Genomic DNA, 15089 nt, shown 5'->3' on the forward strand with positions numbered 1-15089 from the left:
CTAGGCAGTAGCCATTCTCCCAAGGCTCACCGCACCCATACTGGGCCTCCTAAAAATGTTGCCCCCTCTCTAGGGCTTACTGCGCCCATCCTGGGCTTCCCCAATATCGCCCTTCTCAGGCTCCTCAAAGTGCCCTTCTCTGGGGCTGGGTTCTATGCACCCTGCACACAACCCGGGGTCTCAGTTCCCCACCCACAACCCACTGGTAGCGCTCCTCGCCACCAGTTGCACCTTCACTGGCGCTGGGGTCCCCATACCACTGGGGTACTTATGAGGATAATGCACCCTCTTGGTGCTAGACTGCGCCCTCACTGGCACTGGGGCCCCACCCCTCTGGGGTCCCTATGAGGCCTCCTCCAACCCCTACAGCCTCACCCAAACCTCCGGTGTAATAAACAGAGCCAAACCTAAACTCAAAGTACAAGCCTCTAGGCTATAACATAACTACAAACCACATGTCTATAACTTAGTATCATGGCTCGAGCCTCCAGGGTTATCATGAGCTATACTTGCAATCTAGCTTCTTCCCCTATCCTGGCCGCAGGAGCTCCTACCTCTCAGCCCTGGGCTTTATAAGGGCCCGGCCCTGCCTCCTACAGGCAGCTGGCTCCCCTTAGTTGCTCCGGCAACCCACAGCTGTGCTTGTTACCCTGGCAACCCTCAGCTGGGCTCGTTATATCAGGCCAGGGCTCGCACACTCTCTCCCTGGCAGTTTCTCCTCTCCAGGAGCAGGGGCACCGAGGTGCCCTGCGACAGGGTGATACAACCGGTGCAGCCCAATGAGATTACATCAGTAGAAAATTGAGATTGATTGGACTTGTAAAATCAAGTCCATGTGCAAATTTCAAATCTCTTCCAAAATTGTTTCATCTGCAATAAATTTTTTTCTGTTTGATCTCTTTCTACTAGATGTTCTCTTCTTCCTCATGCTTGTCTTATAACTGTGAGGGACATAACATTATTTTTTACACAATGAGCTATTTCTAATTTTTCAACCAAGAGACTTGACTAGCCTCAAATGTTTTTTTAGTGGTAAATATTGTTAGAAGGTTTAAAATGGGAGAGCTGGAAAGAAAAGGAAGGCAACTGAGCACCACACTAAAAAAGAAAATGTCAGGTAGCCACAATAATTTCTTTGATACTCAGTATGGGCTCTAATGAAGGAATCAACTCCAGTAATAGTTAGAAATACCACTAGGTCTATATAATGAGAAAAAAATATTCATAAGGTAAGAACCATTTTAGGGCTACTGCTGATTGTTGGAGTTCTAAGTGTGCTAGATCATAGTCATGCTAAGCTATAGTTAAGTTACAGTGTTGAAAAGTGGTATGCGAGAAAGGAGCCTCCTGACTGCTGGATGACCCAGTAAGGAAGAAAAAAAATCCACACTAATGAGCAAAAAGACACTGAAGGTAGTACAAGATCAGCAGCTAAAAAACTCAAGGACAAATGTAAAAATTTAGAACTTACTAATGAGACAGATAATAAGTGCAGGTGTCCAAAAAGTTGGCAAATTAAACAAGTAGAGATGAACATCTCAAAAGAGAGAGAGACATAAGAGTTGGCACAAAACCAGGGGCATGGAAGTATAAATAGAGGGGTTGGGAGATCTGTCTCTCATAGAGACTTAGGGATGCATGGATGATGTACAGTGTCTCTTCCTGTTGGGGAAAAGCTTCACTAAGTTGAAGTGATTGTTAATCAGGCCAACTGGTGTGCTGTCTGACAACAATAAACCTTTCTGAGCTTTTGCCACCAAACACATATCCGAGTTGTGTTTTCTGCATCACCTTCGGAATCTGGAAGAGGACTTGCTAGCATTGGCCTCCCAGAGCACACAGACACCTGCAGCCTGTGTATCAAAAATGACAGCAACTAGATACCACCTGAGAAAACATTCTGCATTCCTCCGAACAACACTGATGTCATTTAAGTCCCTGTTCAGTCTATGGCAATGAAAGATTTTTGCTCTCCTAGCTCCACAGAACAAGTTCTGCAAACTTCCTGAAAAATAATAAGTAGCCACAGTTCCTACTGACTTCAGTATTATTGAGGGTGCTCAGAACACTGCTATCTCTTACTCTAGAATAGCGAAACACGGCATCCCCTCATACTACATCTGTTACTAACACCAAAATTATGTGATACTATAAGGAGGCACTCCATAAAAAAGCCTCCCTGGAACAGTTTATTAAATGGACCTTCAAGAACGTTATCATTCAAGGAAGTGTGTCAGACCTACGGCTAAATACAATGCCTTTGAATGGATGTCTGAAAAAGGACAGCCAGCTATTTCTTGTGCCACTGAAAGAAATTGGGCTATCAATCCTGAACCTTTATCTTAGGTTCTCTATGAATGAACACTATATCAGACACTTACTCCTCTGCTTTAGAGGACATATTACTCTTTATCATACTTCCATTATTTGGTACTCAGAACTTGCTCAATGGTCATATAGAAAAGGTACATTTTTATGTGTTATAAATGCTAAAGGTATTTCTGTTGGGTTTTATTGTAATAACTTCATGAAATTATTCTGTGTACAGGAAAAGGGATTATCCCTGTGGAAAATGTGGTAGGAATAGCCTCATGTATTTGTTCATTTGCCATGATTGCAAATGATGCATTTATGCTGCAAAGCCCTTTGAAGTCAGTGTAAAAAGCCTTTAATTCTGTTTTGTTTATGTGTGCAAATATTTCTGGAAGTATCAGATATGAAAATAATGAGAAAATATATATTTTAACTCATAATAAGATGATATATTAAGCCTGTTCCAGTAAGTATACTTTAAGATAATTCAGCTAATTTAGAATTTTTAAGAGCAAATAGCTGTTTAAATCCAGACACATAAAGGTCAAGCACTCTTCAGCCTTATAACATAGAACTCTGCCAATACATCTTGATCCTGAAATGTAACACTTGTGCTATTCTAGTCCTAGATCTCAGATGAGCAAATACTAATAACTGAGCTGTGTTCAGGGTAGAGATAGGAGTCAGGATGAGATCATCTATCTCATTTTCACTTGTGACTTATATAAGAGTAGAATTCACTTCTACAAAAGTAAAGGCTAGTTCATTAACATGCTGCATTTTCTAGCCTTTTGTTTCTATTTTTGAAAAGCAAAACTACATATTTTTTTCCTAATAAAAATAAACTGTATTCAGTAGAATTGGGCTGAATTTCTGACAGTTGTGGTAGTTTCAGAGCTAAAAAGGATTCTTAACTTTAAAATTAAAAAATGGCTTATCTAACTCACATTACTATAAACATTAAGGAAAGTGAGCTAGATTCCTGACTGGTGCAAATTGGAATAGCTTCACTGAAGTCAAGGACACTATACTGGTTTAGACTACCTGATACATACAGCTTCTCATAGAGTTAAGGCATGCCTCAAATTCAAATAAGCAAGAGACAGGAAAAACAGAATATTTGTAAAACTGAAAAAAGTATATCTTGTTCACTTTTATTCTCACTTTTTAACTACTGTTCCATGAGCTGTACATTTCCTACAAAAATATTTCTGATTATGTTTTTCAGTTGAATTATAAAGCTAAACATGAAGGAGAGAAATTCAGTTGTTCTATATCGCCAGATGCTCCTTTTTTCCTCCAGTCCAGAGTCAATGCATATAACCTGAGTGATGTAAGTATTCATTTTACACTTTTCTGTAGATGTCAGGACACATTCATAACAAAACTTTTGTTTGCTTCTGGATTATTGATGACAAGAACAAATGTATATGAACAAGCTCCAGGCACATGTATGGATATATAGCTGGATGCACTGGTAGAAAATATTATAATATATATTAGTAATATACAGGGTTCCTTGTAAAAATACTGAGATTCTTATTTACATGAAGTCTTTTTTATGTTGTTCAGGCGTATAAGGAGCCTAAGTTGGACTTGGAGGGGGTCTAAGTTGGATCTTTGCAACCACTTCAAAGACTCTTTGTGTGACTGGACTAGGTTCAGTGATTCTTGTATAAGTAGGAATAGCAATTGAAAAGTTTTAAATTATAAATTGCATTAAAGTTAATTATCTAAATAGTTGGTGTGTTAACTTGTACCATAAGATGGGGAGAATGAGTTTTTTATCTTTTAATTTATACATCAGTATTTGACGTCATATGTCATTAATTTTTCTTTCACCAGAACTGCTATACGTATGACTGGGAAAAGGCTAAATCTAAGCAATTTGAAATTAAAGTTGATGCAATTCCACTTCTTGCTGCTAAAGCTCACAGTAAAATTGCAAGTGATGTAAGTATGGAATAGGAAAATAATCATTCTAAATTTAGGTTAGATCGTGGGGCATAGTTTTACATGTATGCTCTTGCTATGCAGGTGGCATATAAGAAAGACTATGAAAAGAATAAAGGAAAAATGGTTGGAGCTTTGAGCATTCATGATGATCCCAAGATGTTACATTCTGTGAAAGTGGCCAAACAGCAGAGTGATGTAAGTCCTTTATGACAATCTCTTATTTATTGATTTTTAAGTTTGTGCTTAGTCCTTTATAGACATGATTGAGACAATGATATGCCCTGACCATCTTAGATTCTAACCAGAAAATGTCTAAGTAGTAAGAGAGTGGGCTGTCTCCAGCCCTCCTGGTACACTATGTATTTGTGCAGAGCCTTTGTTTGGCATATGGTTTGTTATGGTCCCTTGCATCCTAGCATTGATTCTCCCTACTCCCTTCCAACTATATATTCCCTCTGAGGGTCTTCTAAGTGGAGCACCCTATCTTTAACCTAGTTACTTTATACATTATCAAGCTATTAGCTAGTTTATGTAACATATTAATAAGGTACGTGTTAGGTGCTGGTTTAGTAGGTAGTGCACATAAAAAATTTCAGATCAGTACTGCTGCCAGTGGATGAAGTTACTTCTTTCACTGAATCAGTGTTGTACACTGGAGGCTTAAATCCTACTGACACATTGCTAATACATTGTGGTAGGACACATTATATTTGCAGATAGCCCATAAACTAGTTTCAAAACATGGATTAATAATACTGGATGAATGGCAGTTTCTTTTCTGAGGAACTTTTAAAAAAGTAATGGTCTATACCTTAAAAGTATGTCTTTTTAAAATACGACTAATGCCATGTTGGGGAATTAGTAGATACTTGAAATATGTAAAATATGTTGACAGGAAAAATATTGTACTGAAGAGAACATCTGTTTTTCTGAAATGTTTTGTGTGTTAATCCAGTAGCAAAATGTATTTATTGAATTCCTTTTTACAGCGTGAATACAAAATGGGCTATGAATTGTCAAAGACCAAATATACAGCACCACTGGACATGATTCCAGTTACTCAGGCTAAGAAAGCTCAGGCTATTGCCAGCAATGTGGATTACAGGCATTACCTCCATGACTACTCTTATCCTCCTGACAGCATTAATATGGAGCTTGCAAAGAAGTCCTATGCTCTGCAGAGTGATGTAAGTAGTTATGCTTTTGCATGCATGGCAGTACTGCCTGGTTTTGTCAGTGTAGCTAGTGCAGAGAAGTTTTAGGCTGCAAATATGTCAAAAGGATTATCCTAAATATACACTTAAAAATTATGTGCAGTGGTGATTCACCAAGCAATCAACCAAAACAAGCAGGAAGAATTGTAAGTCCCCGCAAGGTCATCATGAGACTATGATGCGATTGGAGTAACAGAGATTTGTTGAGCTAGCTTGCATGACTGGAGCATTGTCACAGATGGGTATAAACTGTTCAGGAAGGACAACCAGGGAGAAGAGGAGGAGGAGTTGGTCTTTATGTGAAAGAGCTGTATTATTGTTCAGATGTACAGTATGACACTGGGTATGGGCCTGTTGAAAGTTTTTGGATTAGGTTCAGAGGGGAGAGCAATGGGGTGATGTCATGGTGTGTGTCTGCTATAGACCATGAGGCCAGGAGGATGAGGTGGATGAAGCTGTCTTCAAACAGCTAACGGAAGTTTCCCTATCATAGGCCCTGGTTCTCATGGGGGACATCAATCACCCTGACATCTGCTAGGAAGGCAATACAGCAGTGTACAGGCAATACAGGAAGTTTTTGGAGTATGTTGGAGACAACTTCCTGGTGCAAGTGTTGGAAAGGCCAGCTAGGGGCTATGGCTCTTCTTGACCTGTTGCTCACAAACAGGGAATAATTGGTGGGGGATGCAGGAGAGCAGCAGTGACTATGAGATGATTAAGTTCAGGATCCTGAGGAAAGGAAGGAAGGAGAGCAGCAGAGTAAGGACCCTGGACTTCAGAAAAGCAGACTTTGACTCAGTAACTGATGGGGAGGATGCCCTGGGAGGCCAGTCTGAGGGGGAAAGGAGTCCAGGAGAGCTGGTTGTACTTTAAAGAAGCCTTATTTAGCATACAGGAATGAACTGTTCCAATGTGCAGGAAGACCAGCAACTGTCCTAATGTGCAGGAAGACCAGCTTGGCTTAGCAGGGAACTCGTCAATGAGAAAAATCACAAAAAAAAGAAACTTACAAGATCTCCACATGACTGAGAGAGCTGTCCCGGCTGCTAGGCAGCTGCCTCCCAGCCACATGGACATCAAGAGAGCTGTGGCTGGAAAAGCTATCCCAGTCCTGATCTCCAGATGTCTGGGAGGCAGCTGTTGGGCAGCCAGGACGGCCCTCCCATCCATGGAGGATGGATCCCGATCTCCATGTGGCTGGCAGGCAGTGTCCCACCCAGCTGGGACAGCTGTTCCCACCCCTTGTGGCCTCCTGCTGCCTAGGGTACATGTGCAGTACGGCACATTAGTTAATGTGCTCTTTTTCTAGTACCTGTAACTGAATATTGCACATTAGACTAAGATACTGCGTAGTAATAGCTGTGCATGTGTAGATGGTTACACTTTACTGTGCATTAGATTAGTCCAAGGTGCAGTAAAGTGTCTCGTGAAGATGCACTCATTGTGTCTAAATCAAGTTATTTTCTTTATGAATGTACACAGATGATTTGCTGGTGACATTGTCAGGAAACACATCTCAGGCAGAGAAGGCATCTTGATATGCATTTTTTCAAACATTTAAAGTACAATGCTGGAGTCATTTATTGTGATGCTTTGGTTAGACTCTCCTGGGCTTGCAGGGCAGGTTTCTCTAGGAGCATCTTGACCTGTGTGAGGGGTCAGAGGGTTTTAAAATACAAATATACTTTTGTGGACCTGATATCTACATGGCTGGGAGGCACCTGCTGGGCAGCCAGGACTTCTACCCCCCTCCTCCCAGCTTGGGGCCAGCCCAGTCTCCCCCTGGATGGGATGGAGATGTCCTCTGAGCCAGGACAGCTCTCCCTCACCCTCTGGAGCTCAGGGCTAAGCCCCCATGCCCCCTACCAGCCCAGGACTGGCACCCAGGGGAGCCTGGAGTTCCCCCTGGCTTCTGAAGGGGGGGCTGAGCAGGACACGAACAGCCAGGGAGCCTGGACTGGGAGGCTCCTGTTGGGCTCAGTTTGCTCCCAATGGGAGAGCACATGTAGACGTGCACTGAAAAGTGTTTTAATGAGCCTGAATTTTCTGTGTAGAAAATTCTGGTATATTAATTGCATGTGTAGATATGCCCAATATCCATAAAATAGTATATATAGCTCCAAATTCATGACAGCACTTCTAGCTAGCGGATACTTTTGTTCAAGTGTTAAGATAACTGGACATAGTATAAGAGACTATGAAAAAGATTTTTTTTTCATATTAGAACCCCAGTTTCATTGTTAAAGTAACAAAATGTCTTGGTCTAGAAACAGTGATTATTTTTTTAATTAGTTTTTATTAAGAACCAACACTTCAGTGTATTTTAACACCACTTGTAAATAATGTAACTTATTTCCTACAGAAATTTCAATCCTGAGAACATAAAAAGGCCTCAGTAGATTTTTCAATACTTTTTATTTGTTCTATGGAACTTTCAAGTTCCATAATGCAAATTGCCATTTTTCAAGAAACTTTGAAAAATCTGTAGATTGGTGTTGTTCAAGGAATATTGCAACCTTCCTGATTACTTGACAGAATGTGTAACCTCTATAAGCTAAACATTTCCAGGTCCAAGTAATTTAAAAGCCTCCTGATCTACCTACTGGATAACATATGCTATATCAACTAAATATTTGGCTCAAGGATTTATATGTTTCACAGAACCACCCGAGGAAACATTTGAGCTCCATAAGTCAGATCACATTTGTTTAGGTAATTTAGAAGCTTCGTTGACAAAATCAGTGGAGACTACAGTTCCATATTGTAACTGCTCTGGTTGAAGGAATTTGTGAGAAATTATAATTCATGATATGAATGAACTATTGGAGATACATTGCTATTCAGATAATTTACTAACATTTTTTTAAAAACTTGCAAAGTCTAAACCTAAAACAGTATGCCCATATTTTAAAATATGAATATTCTGAAATCTCTTGAATGTATCACATAACATGTGTTTCTGTTAACTGGAGAGTGTACACAGTGAGTGTATTTGAGGGAAGATAGATAACACAAGGGAAGCACCCTTTGATGGAGATGTAGCGGTTGATAGGTCTTTCCTTTTTACAACTGGATATTTTCCTCTTGTCTCTATGACATTTACAAAATGTCAGTTTTGTTCATATGGAAATTAACATTTTTAAGTTCACTTGCAAATGGGTAACTCAGACAAATGGAATCTTTCTCCTTCCATTTAACTCTTCATTTTTCTCTCTCTTTTAGAATGAATATAAATCTGACTATAATAGCTGGATGAAAGGTTGTGGCTGGGTGTCATTAGGGTCACTGGAAACGGAGAAGGCTAAGAGAGCTTCAGACATTCTCAATGAGGTAAAATTGATATACCAGTTATGAGCCACTAGAAAAATATTAAAGCAAGATAGTACTCTTCATACAGTATAGCATGCTGCTCTTCTGCATGTGAAATGCTGAATGCCAATCAATGCTTCTAATGGGAATTCCTCTTAGGATGAAGTTCTGTATGCAGTGAATATACAGTGTTAATTTAAAGGGTAGGCAATTAGCCATCTTATTTACTTAGATTCACACTTATTCTTTTTGGAAGAAATGCTGTGTAATATTGATTTTATAAATGTTATTAAAGCCACAAATAAGCAAAGATCAAATTAATTAAGGAAACATAGTCCATGTCTTGAAAAGGCTTTTAGGCTTCATTGAAATAATTGATTTTGGTGCTTAAAGACGTTGGAGGATTTGGGTCCACATCATTAAACTTAAACGATACGAATCAAAATTAAATTAATAGTATTGGATTGGAATCAAATCAGTTACAGCAAATGAGAATAACTGATGATCAAATCTTAGTAAGACCCTAAAAGGATTCAAGGTTCATTTGCTTACAAAGCCAATTGGACTTGATTAAGTGAAATTGTTTATCATTTGGGACTAACATGAGGGTTAACAATTTAACATTAACACCCAGTTACCTAATCTGTGAGATCACTGTCTCAAGGGCAAGTAAAACTTACCCCTTGAATTTCACTCATGCTTATAGTTCAATGACATGGACATACAATAGTGGCTAAGGGTTTAGGTATATGAATGATTTAATGAGAGATGAAAACAGCTCTGTGACAGCTTCTTGTATACATGATTGTGGACTGCAGAGGGGTCCCTGAGGGGTGCTGCTAGGTGTGTTGGGTCAGATGTGACAGTGGTCCTCTGACCCTTTTTATTTTAGCTGCAGGGGGGGTCCACTGATCTGGACCCTAGCCTTCTCAGACAGCTGACCTGAGGCACGCTATTGGACCCCAGGCCTTCCCTCAGGGCCCTGGGCTCCCTGCTTAGGGTCTTCGAATACCAAACTTAGATCAATAAAACTTTAATACAAAAGGTTGCACTTAACTGTGTTCACTGTGTACAGTCTCCACTGTTCACTGTTCACATGGTGTGTCCGGTGCACCCCAGGTTTGGGCATGGGCAGGCTGCAGGGCTGTTGCCACATGCAGAAAAACCACCCTGCTAGCTTCTGCCTTGTACAACCGCCTCCCTTGTACAACCACTGCTGGCTGCTTTTAGCTCCCTGCACCTGCAGAAACAGGCTCTTCTGCCCTGTCTAGGCTTCCAGGCTCCCAATTGCCCACAGCTGGGGACATCTCCCCAGCGGGGCTGGTAATTGCCACTGCACCTGCCGTGTGGGTGTCCAGCTGGTCCCTGCAGCCATGGTGTGGCTGCGTCTGAGAGCAGTCAGGGGAAGCTGTTCTGTGCCAGAGATGGCTCGGGTGCACTTCTTCCTACAGTGATGAGGCTGGGCCCTGTTACATACCTCCCCACTAGCTCGTGGCTCAGGTACTTGCGAGGCTGGTGGATCCTCCTCCTCACTCTTCCGCAAGAAGTCTGCATTGTGGTTCCATCATCTCAGGCAGTATTTTATAGAAAAATCACAACCTTGTAGCCCTAAACTCCCTTGTAACAACTGAGGGTTACCTATCTTGGCCTTTTTCAGCCACTAAAATGGTGCATGGTCTGTTATTACTGTAAACTTCTGCCCTGTCAAATAATAGTGGAAGCTGTCAATAGCCTATTTCATGGCCAAACACTCCTTCTGTATGGTGGTGTACCCCTGTTCCTGGGGCTGTAGTTTTCTACTAATATATGCCACTGGGTGTTCCCCTTCATCCCCCAGCTGAGACAGTACCACACTCCTGGCTTCTTCTAGTACTGCCATCAGATGCTGTAGGTGTTCTTCCCAGGTTTCTGAGAACAACCACATCATCAATATATGCAGAGGCATGTCCCCAATGAGGTGTCAGTACATTATCCACTAGGTGCTGGAACGCTGTTGCTGCTCCATGCAGGCCAAACCGCATCCAGACAAACTCATAAAGCCACCATGAGGTGGCAAAGACAGTCTTCTCCTGGACACTTGATTCTAGGGGTATTTGCTAGTACTCCTTGGCCATGCTTGGATAAAATGTGCCCCTCACTATTGCTCCAGTAGGTCCTCCACTCAAGGTATGCAGTAAGCATCAAAGCATGCTAAGCTGTTAACTTTCTTAAAATCAATGCAAAGCCACATGGTTACATCCTTTTTTGGGACCATGATGGTGGGTTTCACCAGGAACTTCTAGATTTACTCACCACCCCATCTGCTAGCATCTGAGCCATTTCCCTATGCAGAGCCCCTTGGAGCTTCTGGGGGATCCACTGCTACTCCTCCTGTACAATCTTTCTCAGTGGGATTTCAACTTGATGTTCTACCCATCATGTTTTCTCTGGGCTGTTTGAAAATATCTCCCTAACTTGTTGCACCAGCTGGGCTTCTTGCTGCTGCTGCATCTGTGTCAGCCCTGCACCCATCCGGACAGGCCCTTCTGAGCCTCGTTCAGGCACCCCTGGACCAAACTTGTCTGACTCCAGGCTGGCAGCAACAAACAGGGCCTCCCTATCCACCTCCCTCTTCAAGAGTTTGATATGGTATACCTGCTGGGTTTTATTCCACACTTCATAGTCCGCTGGGCCCATCTGCCATATCAGCTCATATGGCCCTTGCCACTGGGCCATTAACTTGGAGATATTGTCGGGAAACAGCGTGAGTACCTAATCACCTGCATTGAGCTGCTTTCACGCTCCTGTTGATTGTACTCAGCTGCCTGCTTACCTTGGGCCATTTCTAGATTTCCCCATGCCAAAGTCTTGTCCTCTGTAGCCTTTCCCTCATCTCCAGCATGTGTGCTACTGGGCTTCATGTGCTGACTCTTCCTGTTGTTCCCAGCTTCCTTTGATTAGATCTAGGATTCCTCAGGGATAGTAGCCATACAATAGCTCAAAGGGTGAAAACCTGGTGGCACTCTATGGGGCTTCTTGCTAGGTGAATATCAAAGGCCTCAGTAGCTTATGCCATCTCTGCGAATCTTGTCCAGCAGCTTTCTTAAGCATACTTTTAAGGGTTCAGGTGAACCTTTCAGCAGCCTGTCTGTTTGAGGGTGGTAAATGGTTGTTGAAAGTAGCCGGATTGTTAACATAGCACAGTCTTTGAACATCTGGGCTATAAAACTGTTGCCTTGATCTGTCAGTATTTCCTTTGGGAGACCCATGCTGGTAAAGGTCTTGAGTAGCTCCTCTGCAACTTTTCCTGAGGTCACCATTCTCATGGGTACTACTTCTGGGTATTAGGTGGCATAATCCACCAGGACCAAAATATATTGAAACCCCACATTACATCAGGGTAAAGACCCTATGTTGTCTACAGCCACCTGCTCAAAGAGTTCTTCCATGAGTGGCATGGTAACCAGAGGGGCCATCAGGGGATGTCTGGGGTATGCTAGTTGACATTCTGGGCAGGACTGGCAAAACGCCCCATCTCCTGCCTGATCCCTGGCCAAAAAAAGCCTGGCTAAGAAGCATTCCCAGGTTTTATCCTCCCTCAAGTGACTCCTGGTGGGGAGCTCATGAGTGACCCTTAACATGGTCCTCCAGTACCTCTTTGGAGTTGGGAGATGTCATTCCCTGGCCCCCACATGCAGTCTACTCGATACACTACCTCTCCTTTTACCTCAAATCAGGGCACTATCTGTACCAGGTTGGGTTGCACCACCTCCTCTTCCACCCAAATGATACTTTCTTCATACACCTGCCTAAATCCATCTTCATGGAATTGTTTGACTGTGAACTGTCCTGTCTCCAGCTCTTGTTGCCAGTCTACAGTCTCCCCTGCGTGGGATGGTCTTCCAGAACTCATGCTGGACTGGGGCTCACCTAAAAACCCCTCTGCCTCGGCGTTACACCAGGCTGCCTTTTGCTGAGCAAGTGTGCCCAACAGTTCCTGCAGGCAGGACCAATCCTAGCCTAACAACACCAGGAGTGCCAAGTGCCTGACCAGGCATGCTAGCATTTGGTGGGGTGTGTCCTTCCACCATTAATGCACCCAGGCCCTTTTGTAGGTCTGGGGCTTGCCGTGGAGGCAGATCAGTTCCATGTGGTCTGCTTGGCAGTGCTCTTCATCTTGCACCATCTCCTGCCAGACTATGGTCCATGTGGAGCCAGTGTGGACTCAGGCAGTCACCCACTGACCTTTCAGCCAGGTCTCAACTGTAATGTGGGAGCCTTTTGTTGCGTAGCCTGTCTTCCTGGGAGACAGCCCATCACCGAACCCATACTCCATTTCTTCCACGGGGGTGGACTTTAGTCTCTTGGCTGGCTCCTCTCCCTGGACAGTCCCCCAGTCTCCTCCTGTAGCTCCTTGAGGACAAGTACAGGCATAGTGTTTGAACCACCCACACTGGAAGCAAGGGCCACCTGCACTGGTCTAGGGTGGCAGCAGCCCAGTCTTGCTTCAAGGAGGAGGGTCCTTGCTTTCTTAGGTTCCAGGTTCGTTGCCTCTCATTCTAGGGCAAGGTTGCACCCCGCCGCCAAAAAATCCTCTGCCAGCTTCAGGGTCTCCTGTACTGACGGGGGTTAGTGTTGCTGGACCAATGCCTTGACACCCTCTTCCAGGTCCCAAATAAACTGCTCTAAAATTATAATTTCTGTTATTTCTCTTGAGTCTCTATCCTGCAGCAGCAACCACCACTGTGCCTCATCCCAGAGCAAATTCACTAACTGCTGGGAGCCCCCTGCCCCAGAGGCCTTCTTGCCATGAAACCTCTCATAATGCAGATCCTTGACCACCTCCAACCAGTGGAGGATAGCGTCCTTCACTTTACTGTAATAGGTGGCATCAGCCAGTGGTATCCCCCCCATAGGCCTTCTGGACCTCTCCCATAAGCAGCAATCTCAACCAAGGTGCCCAAGTGGCCTGGGGCCATTGGTCCTGCATAGCCATTCACTCTAATGTCTCTAGGAAAAGCTCTGGGGCATCTGGGGCATCCCTGAGGGTGCTAGGCTGGCTTTTGAGGTACCTGCCCTGTGTTCCCAGAGTGTTCTCTGTTTGCACCATGGCTCACCTGCTCCTCTTCTCCATGACTCAGCTGCTCAGTGGCCGCTACCTGCAGCTGCACTAGGCCGGCCATGTGGGCCTCTTGCTACTTGATCTGTTCAGCGGCTGCCGCCTGCTGCTGCACCAGGAGCTATAAGACCTGCTCTGTGGCTGAGGCCAGGATATGACCTAGCTGCCTCTTGTCTGCAGCAGCCTCTGTTTAAATCCGAGTCATGACACCAATTGTGGACTGCTGAGGTGCCCATGGTCCCCAAGGGTCACTGCTAGGTGTGCTGGGTCAGCTGTACTGCTGGTCCTTCAACCTTCTTTACTCTAGCTGCAGTGTTGGCCAGAGATCCACTGATCTGGATCCTGGCCTTCCCAAGCAGCTGACCTGAGGCATGCTACTGGACCCCAGGCCTTCCCTCAGGGCCCTGGGCTCCCTGCCCAGGATCCCTGAATATCAAACTTAAATCAATAAAACTTTAACACAAAAGGTTACACTTATCTGTACTTGCTGTATGCTGTTTCCACCGCTTGTTGTCCAAGTGGTGGATCTGGTGCACCCCAGCAGCCCAGGTCTGGGTACAGACAGGCTGCAGAACTGTTGCCAGATGAGGGAAAAACCTCCCTGCCAGCTTCTGTCCCATCCCTCCCCTTGCTTGTGGCAGTGGGCCCTTTTGCCCTGTCCGGGCCGCTGGGCTTCCAATTGCCCACAACTAGAGACATTTCACCCGACACTGTTCAGGCTTCTGGCTGGTCCGTGGGTCCATGTCACAGCTGCATCTAAGGAAGGGGGAGAGAAGCTGTCCCATGCTGGAGACAGCTTGGGTGCACTTCTTCCTGCAATGATGGGGCTGGGCCCCATTACAATTATCTTACCCAGTGGTAAGTGGAAGATAGTCCACAGTCACCCAGCCCTCAGTGTTCTTACATCTGTACCTTAAATTATTTCTCTTTCTTCCAAACTGGATCTTGTAATGTACATCTTGGAAAACTTTCCAAGAAGCAGATATTTGACTCTTGCTCAAGTTTATTGGTTAAAAAACAGTACTCTTCACTTTTAGAAATACCCTTCCATTAAACAATCTGTAAGCTATACACATAGGTCTGAGCAATGTTCTTTTTCAGTGGCTCCTCTGTGTGGACTTCACTTCTTAACTTCATGCTTGTGCACTCACACATTCAACAGTTTCACAAGCTAAAATAAAAGAAATGAAGTATCTCCC

At 43.8% G+C, this 15089-nt stretch overlaps 1 protein-coding gene across 1 annotated transcript in view; it reads left to right on the forward strand.

Annotated features, from left to right (window-relative positions):
• Positions 1-15089, forward strand: part of NEB (nebulin) — a 210907-nt gene that overhangs the window by 20677 nt on the left and 175141 nt on the right. Inside the window, exons 16-20 of the mRNA XM_059726275.1 lie at positions 3542-3646; positions 4159-4266; positions 4351-4464; positions 5259-5456; positions 8706-8813. Coding sequence (XP_059582258.1) covers positions 3542-3646; positions 4159-4266; positions 4351-4464; positions 5259-5456; positions 8706-8813 — 633 coding nt within the window. The remainder of the gene's footprint in view (positions 1-3541; positions 3647-4158; positions 4267-4350; positions 4465-5258; positions 5457-8705; positions 8814-15089) is intronic.

The sequence above is a fragment of the Alligator mississippiensis genome, chromosome 4 (assembly GCF_030867095.1).
Source record: "Alligator mississippiensis isolate rAllMis1 chromosome 4, rAllMis1, whole genome shotgun sequence".
NCBI lineage: Eukaryota > Metazoa > Chordata > Crocodylia > Alligatoridae > Alligator > Alligator mississippiensis.